At 38.3% G+C, this 9,096-nt stretch overlaps 1 protein-coding gene and 1 long non-coding RNA gene across 5 annotated transcripts in view; one reads left to right on the top strand and one right to left on the bottom strand.

Annotated features, from left to right (window-relative positions):
• The window catches only part of LOC108242194, a 249,138-nt gene that overhangs the window by 58,921 nt on the left and 181,121 nt on the right, over positions 1-9,096 (top strand). For both annotated transcript variants that reach the window (XR_005232765.1, XR_005232764.1), the window contains exon 3: positions 7,799-7,882. This is a non-coding gene — a long non-coding RNA (uncharacterized LOC108242194). The remainder of the gene's footprint in view (positions 1-7,798; positions 7,883-9,096) is intronic.
• The window catches only part of prox1a (prospero homeobox 1a), a 45,560-nt gene continuing 38,759 nt past the window's right edge, over positions 2,296-9,096 (bottom strand). For all 3 annotated transcript variants that reach the window (XM_037973930.1, XM_017426933.3, XM_017426934.3), the window contains one exon: positions 2,296-3,064. In XM_037973930.1, coding sequence (XP_037829858.1) covers positions 2,879-3,064 — 186 coding nt within the window. In that variant the 3' untranslated portion in view covers positions 2,296-2,878. The remainder of the gene's footprint in view (positions 3,065-9,096) is intronic.

The raw sequence follows: 9,096 nt of genomic DNA, 5'->3' as shown, positions 1-9,096 counted from the left end.
GGAGGTGGTTTGTGCACGTGGGCAGCCACTTTGGAGCCCTCCGAGTCACAACACGCAACTCTGGTTTTTGTTCAAAGAATAATTTATTTCATGTTGCAGTGTGATGGATAAACAATGAGCAAAACCACTGGTCAAATCTGTAGCAAGCAGTATTAATAATAATAATAATAATAATAATAATAATCACCATCAGAATTACATTAAAAGGAATAATTCTCTTATAAATAACAATATTGGAATAATTATTACATCTATACAAGTTAGAAATATCAGCATTATTTTCCCATAAACGTCACACATGACCAATTCCAGCTGCCTCCTCCCAGCCAATCAGAGCACAAAGAGTTTTCTAACTGTGGTTTGCCGTCGAAATAAAAAGTTTCAGAGATGAAAACGAGTAACCAGAACTCATGATTGTACAAAACAGTCGGTGTGTGTTTGAGCCTCGTTAACGGGGAAACCAAAGATTAATCATCTGAAGTTCTTCAAGGAAAACAGAACTGCTAACCTGATGAAACCCACTTCACTCCATTTGGTTTTATCCAGTTTTTGTGCAACAAATTTCCAAGAAATGCTACAGCCTCTGTTGTGTTTTTCACCCGCTTTCTATACATCGGTGCCTTTTATTTAAAAGGACAAACTAATCATAGTTAGCTTCATGTTGCCTCTTTCAGGACATAGTTTGTCTGCCAGGGAAAAAAAAAAAGTTGTTCAGGATGTAGGATTTATTGACTGAAAACATGAAATTTAAAGAAACTATAATAATGCAATAAATAGTTCTTTTCATACTGAATATTAGGGTCATTCTCAGTCTTTATTTTTAATAAAAGAAGAAGAATTGTTCTCTTTTTTTTATTTAAGTGGTGAATTTATAAAGAAATGTTACTGAGATGCAACAGTTTTCATCATTAGTCTTGTTTGTGTTGTAGTTCCTCTAACTTTATTCCAGTTATTGATTTATTTATTTAGTTTTTTAAAGGCTTAGATCTCAACAAAGTTTCTCCAGAGCCGCCTAAAGGTGAAGGCAGCTTTAGGTTTTAGGTAAAGGAACACAGTCAACACTGTTTGTTTGTTGGCAAAACCTCTCATGAACCCCTGGATGGATTTTGCTAAAACAAGTCAATCCAATTCAAGATGGTCGCAAAAACAAACACAAAAATGGCCAAAACTCAGTCGGTTTGACAGATATTGAGCTAAAATTTGGTCTTTTAGTGGCTGAGAGTCATTCCCAACACATACTTTGAGCTCCAGCTCTTCCAGCATTGTTTTCAAGATTTAACAATTTATCAACATAATACGTGATAGTTTAGTTTAAAACTGGCGTGAAAGGCGGTGGGTGATACGTGTTCCTTCGAGGAATGCTTTGTTAATTTATTTAGCATTTATTTGTGTTAAATCTGGCTGAAAAGGTAAAACTATTTTGTCATCTGAAGGCTTTCTATAGATCATTTCGATCCGAACCGATTTGACTCCAAGGCTACCTGTGAATAATTTTCTAAATTTATTTTCTGAGTTTCATTGCGGGTCAAAGAGAGGATGCAGATTTTTCTCAACTGATTGTCAACAAAATGTTTATTTGTCTGAAACAACAGGGCTCGGGTTTGGTCACTGATGTGCTCAAATGAATTCCTGTGTACACAACTCTGGATATTTTTTGTTTATGAAAATATCTTCATTCTGACAAAAACACTGAAACACCCATGGATCACCAGCAGGTGGCGAGAACGTCCACGTTCGACAAACTAAAATATCTTGGCCAAAGAGTCTCGTAAAGCTAATTTTTTTCTTCTCTTTGTTGTTAATTTTCTTTTCAGTTATTAACCTTTGCACCAAACGATCAAAGTGAAAACTAAAGCGTAGGAAAAAAAATGATTAAAAAGCAACAAAAAATGAAACTGTTCCATTGTTTGCTTTTTAGAGCATAAAGTGAAATTGGGCATGTGTGAAAACAGCAGCTATGTCATTGATTTCAAAAGGTTTCGTATCCTAATTCCAGGTACATCTTAGAAAAATGTAATGTTTTTTAAAAATTTACTTTTTTTTTGTTGTTGTTCTCACCAAAAACGGTGTTCAAAAATATCCAGAGTAATGTAAACGAAGCCTAAAATTTATAAACAAGGTAAAAAATATCTTTAAGAACTGAGATGGGTAAATAATTTTCATATATAAAGGATGCGTTGATGAAAATGTGTCTCTGATGCTGTGGAGGGGCAGACACTCGAACAGGAAGAGGAGATGAAGTAAAAAGAGGGGTAATAATTTGGGATTAAAGATGGGTTTTTTTGTATTTCTAGCTGTTCCAGTGAGGATGATCGAATGCTACGGTGTTTTTTCTCTACGTGTGACTGAAGGTTTATAGAAGGAAGGATGTCAGCTCATACAAAGGAGGAAAAAATACAGAAACGTCACCTTTTTTTTTTTGTTTGTTTTCTTGTTTTTTCAAAAGTAACTTAAAAACATCCACGATAAAAAGATTTTTTTCTTTTTTTTCTTTCTTTTTTTAAATATATTACCATCTTTTTTTATTATTAGTTCGCTCCTGGCCTTGAAGATTCATCCAACTTTCTTGAGAAAGACGGAAAGTCTGAACAACGTGGAGGAGAAGGAGATGGATAAACCGCTCGCCGTTTTTGCTTTTTGTTCCTAAAAAGTCCCAACAAAACCTACCGACATGAGCATCAGATATCCCTTTGCGCATGAAATCTTGAGGGCAGTGTTGTCTTTAAAAGACTGGAAACAAGAGTCCTTAAACTTCTCTAATTTCCTCCGAATAAGTCAAACACTTTTCAAGCACATTTTATCGAAGAGCTTCAGAGGAATGTTCTTACAGTCTTCTGACCGTCCTCGGGGGTTTGCTCCTCCTGCCCTGACGCCCTAGTCAGTCGTGGAGGAGTTCTTGGAGGCAGTTGGGCGATTTGAAGACCTCGGGGACCTCACTGTCCAGTTTGCAGATCACCTTGTAGATGGCCTTCTTCCACGACGGGTCCGCATCCTTCCCGGCCACGATGGCGTTGAAGAACTCCCGAAGAGTCACCTGCGCCACCTCCAGAAATCGATCGGGGACCTGAAAGGGAAAGTGCGAGAAGTGATTCGACTGCTATGATTGACAGAAGAGAAACTTCCCTCCAGGTGCCTTCCTCTTTTCTGCTAATCTGTAAATAATCTGTTGATTTTTAGATGAACTGTCACTTCTGTTTCAGGCAAACACTTTCTGATTGGAAGGCTTGACTGTTATCATTATTTGAGTGTAACTCATATACTTCTCAGTCATTTGTCGTTGTGGGATCTTATTCCAGAGAAGCGTGGACATTAACCTCTTTTTACTGTGCTGGGAAGTCTTTGAAACTAACGCTACGTTCACGCTGCAGGTCTTGAATCAGATTGTTTTTACGTGGTCGTTCTCGTTACGTTTTAAATGCGACCTCCAACAGAGTCTCTCCAGTTCCCAGAAATTGACAGCAGTAAATATGGACGCTGCGAGTGTTGGCGCGTGTATCGATGTTAAAGTTGGTGTCCAATCAGGGTCAACTGTACATCCAAATGGTAAAAAAGATTGCAGATGTTATTGATGATCTTCTTTTTGGAGCTGCTGCCTCTGTGCAGAGGCATGTGTGGATGGAGAGTCGGAGCAAAGACTGAGACTCTGACGTGAGGGATCAAATGCGTCATGAACGTTCACGCTGTGTTCATCTGATTCAGTACCACACGTGGAAAGGACCTGGTTCGGATATGAAAAAAATCTGATTTGTCATGTTCACATTGCTGTGACAAAAAATCCAAAAAACATCAAATATGGGTCACATTTGGCTGCAGTGTGAACGTAGCCCGATTTAAGAAACTGGCTGCAGGAATCACAACCTGAGAAGGTCAGAAAAGACAAACACTAATGTTAAGATTTACAAAACGGGCCTAACTTTGGCAATGCACATGCAGCTGTTTCTGCAATGTGTATAAAACTAAAACCTAAATTAAAGGTCTAACATTCATGCGTATTGCCCTCCACCAGAGTTTTAGATCTTGTGTTGAGAAATAAGTTTTATCTGTTTTGGTCAAACCTGCAAAAATAACGTTATTTTCAGTCTCCTGCAACAACATCAGATGTCATGAGTTGTAAATGACTACTTTATCAAACTATCTGTTTGTAACGTTGACTGAGTTGTGTTAGCTAAGGTCGATTAGCTTTGCCGGCCATCTTGAATTGGGTTGGCTCCGAAGTTTAATCAGTTGTAGATGAACATCTGATTGTTTCTTCTGAGTTTCCTAAAAATCTGTTCAGTTCAAGAGATATTTTGCTAACAGGCAGACACAGACTGGTGCAAACAGTCCTCTGCATTTTTTAAAAATTTGGTGGTGGATGATGATTCTAAAAATAAAATGACAAGATCCATTTTTGGAGAATTATCACCAGATAGTGAAGCATGAAATGACATTTTAGTGGTGGAAATGGCTATTTTCATTTCTTCATATTTTATAATGCCAATATTTTGAGTTTGTCGATGTCAGTTTTATTATTATAACACAATTTAAAGCAACCGAGGTTAACCTGTGGGCTTTACAGTCAAACCAGTTTAAAATATTTATGCTTTTATGTATATTACTTGTTAGAAGTTTTATGCTCTGTTTAAATCAAGGCATATTAAAAAAGATGGATTTAAGTTTCTGAGATGTGTGTATGACTCTTATATTTGCTGTGAAATTTGATGAGAAAGCAGAGAAATTTAAACGTTTGTGCAGTATAACTAGTCCTAATTGTTCTTGCAGAAGAGCTAAAATGGAATAAAAGGATCTCGTTAAATGCAAACCTTTTTAATAATCACATGTCGAGTGTTCAAATTTAGAGAACGGTGACAGAAAACGAGCAAGGATGAGGTGTGCGTGTGTTTCAGGTGTTTGTATGTTACTATTCCTGTAACCAAGTTCTTCAGAACTTCCCTTTAATCTACTTCCCCTTTCTTGAAAGCTTCAGGTCGTTTTTTTGCGTCGATCGTGTCAGACTTCCTTTTCTGCGCCCAGTAACTCCTGACAACAGGTGATACGCTCGGTCTGATCTGTCCGACTCCGAGCTTCGAGTTGAATCTAGATTTAAAGCAATTTTCCTTATTGATGCAGGCATACATTTACTGGGTGTGTTTGACAGAAGAACAATGGGCCACACACTTACAGACACATTTTTCATGCCTTTTTGTTTTTGCCCTTTCTCCTGTGGGCAAGATCATCCAAAGACACCAAACTTGACTGACTTTTCTCCCCTCTGTCCTTATTTATTTTTTTATTTTTTGGTTCATTTGCTCTTTTTTCTCCTTGCATGCAGATGCAAACACACACAAACATGACTCTTCTTGTCTAAATACACCCACCTATACACCCCTGTCGAACTCGCGCGCGCGTGTAGAGGACGGCTGGGTGTAACCCCCGTCACGCGTGGCAGGACGTGCCAAGGTTAGCCGCCACCAGAACGGATGAATCACTCCACGCGCACACACAGCTTCAACGATTCCCCGGACTCTCGTATACTCCCTCTACCCCAGCCTTACCCTTCCTCTCTTTTTAGCTGGCCCCCCGAGACCGCTGTTATTTCAATGAGGCTCTCTGTCATTGTCTCAGTGCAGACAAACACACAACACACGTGCTAACCCTCGCAGACGGAGCACAAAACTTTTAGTTTTTTCCTGGCAGTGTCTAAAAACTAAAAGTTTCGACACAGAACCTTCTTTTAGAATCGTGCAAACAGCTTTTCTCCTGCAAGCTACAGATTCTAACTTTGAGTTAAGCCATAAATACGGATGTCAAGGTATTTTTTTGTCCATGATACCAATCAGTTATTTAAAACGAGGATCGCCAAATACTCTCATTCAGTGCTTGCATTAATTTGCATTTTATTACAGCAGACTTGCAGATTATAGACCATGAGTAGATTAGTTATTAAAATCAATGCCACCATTTGCTCAACAGCTCAGTAGCTCTGCGTTGCATTAAAAAAAACTGTGTTTATGTTGTTCCACAAGCTGTTTTTATTACGAACAAAGTGTGTTACTGTGACTTATGTTAAAGGATAGGATATACTGTGGCTCCAGCAGCTCCAAAACACAACAAAATCCTTTTTCCTCCATCACATCGATGGGTTGATCATCCAGTGCAATCATTTCTTTTTGCTGACCTGTGGAAACCTAACATAGTTTGCTTTAGCTGAACGAACTGTGTACTGTGAATTTTTGGATTTTAAATGTCTCATTGGATTGGTGGTATTGAACGTAGTCCTAGCTGAACTGCTCTCGTTTTGTATTTTCATATGTTTCCATTTGGCAGACATCTTGGCTCGATACATCCCAGTGGCTGCTGTGAAACCAAAGACAATAAACCAATTTATTTAGCTTGAAATATTTTTAACTAAAATTTTGCCCCAGCAGTTTGGCTATATATAAATCAAGCTGTAAAGACAAAAGTCTTAGACCCCCTTCCCCTTGGTTTTTGGTCTTGGTGAGGTCTTCAGGTGGATATTAATTACACTGTGGGCTTTGAATTATGCATTAGAGAGCGTTAAAGGTTCATGATGGTTCTGAATGTGCACCAGACTTCTGTAGAGAGGTTTTAGTGGTCATGGTGTCATGCCTAGGGTACAGCTTTGATTTTGGCCAGGTCACAGAAACAACCAAATATAGACTTGATGGTATGCTGGTGTATATTCTCACTCAGGACATGGTAAATCCAAAAAGCAGAAGCAGAAAGTCCAGATGTTTCTGCCTTTTAAGCTTTTTTTGGATTTACAGATGTGTTAGCCACGGTGGGAGCGTCCTTCCTCCATCCTGGGAGGTCTGCAACCTTTACGTTTTAAGTCATTTTTACAATCTTTCTTTCTAAATAAAGATTGATTTGAGCTGCAAAATCTGCTTAACCCTTAAAAGAACATACCTGATCCATATTTATTTACATGATACAGATAAAAACTACAGACTGATGAACTGTGAAGTTTTCTAAAAAGGACAAAAAACATATAGTTCTACTCTTTGTTTAGAATTAAACAGAACTATTTGAGTCTAAATAAAGCACTAAGCTATAATCTGATGTTGTAAAATTACTTAAAGTACATCATTTAAAGGTAAAAGAAAAATCACTTTTATAAAAACTAATAGTTAAAATGTTTTTGCAGAAGTTGGACAAACCTAACCCATAAAAAGATGAATTATCTGAGTGTTTCTTATAACCTGTTTTAGCTTTTTAGTTCTGCGTATGTATTTTATATTAATTATAAAAGCAATTACCTCAATCGTGATGCATGAACGTTTTTCCTAAAACATGAAACAAAAACCTAAAGTGTTTTTAATTATTAGACCTCAGCAGGTGCTTGGAAAATACTCCTGTAATCTTTAAAAGGCTGCAGCACGTCGAGAAAGCCCCAAAGTCAAGAAGCTGTTTAATGGTTGCTGTGAAACTGCCCACTGGGACAAATAAAAGTTGAAACCTGAGCTTGATCTTGAAGATGAATGTGCCTTTGAGACAACCTCCCCCTCCTGGCGTCCACCCCCTCATCCTTTAGTTGTTCTATCCTTAAAACAAGACAAACCACTTGGTTTCATTTGTCTTTGGACTCTTTCTTTTAAATTCACAGCCTCAGAGATGGGAATATTTTCTCAATTTTAGGTCCACAACGATTTTTTTTAGAGTCTGCTTTAATTTTTATTGAGCTGTGAAGTAAAAATTGCCTCTCAAAGCTGGACAGAAAGCGATTCAAAGACCTAAAAGCATCACGGTCTGTGTCTTTGTCCTGCAGCCTGATCGGTGTGTTTTGGAATCGTTTCAGGGTGACGGGTTGTCGCCGTTGCGGTGAGTCGGCTCAAAGTGCCGAAGCAAGACGACAAAGAGGACATTGCTGACTCGCAGAGAGGTAAGGAAACACAAGGTGAAAGTATGAAACAAAACAGGGGGAATACAGTCACATGGATCCAGATGTCCACATTTGTCCAACCCTCGTAAATCAGTCCAATAAAGAGATCTAAATTAGGCCATCAATACAGATGGGCCTGTTTTCCCTACGTGTGTGTGTGTGATTAACTCCTGGCCAGGCTCTCGATATGGTATCTAGTTGCCAGGAGAGACAGAAAGAGGGAGGAATGGGGGGAAAGTGGGAAGGAAAAAGGAAGATAAAGAGGAAGAAAGACACTTTGTTTCCAGTAAACATAATTCGCATGATTACCCTGGTTTGGTGGGTAAATATTGGATGAGGGGAGGCTCAATTACTTCGTCTTAACCCACACACACACCAACACACATGCACACAGAAGAACAAGAGCCTGTAAATCTCTAAATTGCTGCCCAACAAAGATGTCTGCTGGGACACCCTCCCTTCTTTTTATCCGTTTTCTCTTGTCTGCTGGCTCCCATTATCATCCTAACCTTTAGTGGCAAATTTTGTCTTCAGGTATTGCAAAAACCCCCTTTTTTTTTAAGTGCTATCACCTGTGCTTTAAAACGTACTGCTTTTTTTCTAATTGTTGGTGAGTTTATTTTTTTGTATTGCCGACTCCATTTCTGTCCTGCTGGCTAAATAAGAATTCCTTCTCATACCTCATCTCACTTTTGTGCATCTTCCCTGAGATGCATGGTTGTATATATTCAATTTTTTTTTTTAAATGCCACCTTTTCTCTTTACTATCTGATACTCAAGCTTATGTAGCGTGATCTCCATCCATCCATTTTCCACTCAGGGTCATGGGGGCGTTGGTGCATAGAGATAAACGAGACAGGCAACCATTCACACTTTATTTAAATTTAAAGTTGCCAATCAACTTAACGTGAATGTTTTTGGTCTGTGAGAAGAAACGGGAGCACCACTTAGAAAACCCACATATGTAGAAAAGGCGGCAGCTGGGTTTGATCATGTGACTTTGATTAATCTATGGCTGACGCCTCACAGCAGTCTTCGAAAATTCATTAGCAACTTTGAAACGTCACATATGCTACATACAGGTGCTGGTCATAAAATTAGAATATCATGAAAAAGTAGATTGATTTCAGTAATTCCATTTAAAAAGTGAAACTTGTATATTATATTCATACATTACATACAAACTCATATATTTCAAATGTTTATTTCGTTTA

This window comes from Kryptolebias marmoratus, linkage group LG23 (genome assembly GCF_001649575.2).
Source record: "Kryptolebias marmoratus isolate JLee-2015 linkage group LG23, ASM164957v2, whole genome shotgun sequence".
In the NCBI taxonomy this organism is placed as follows: Eukaryota; Metazoa; Chordata; class Actinopteri; order Cyprinodontiformes; family Rivulidae; genus Kryptolebias; species Kryptolebias marmoratus.
Note: the sequence above shows the minus strand (reverse complement) of the source record. Positions and strands in the feature narration are given on the sequence as shown.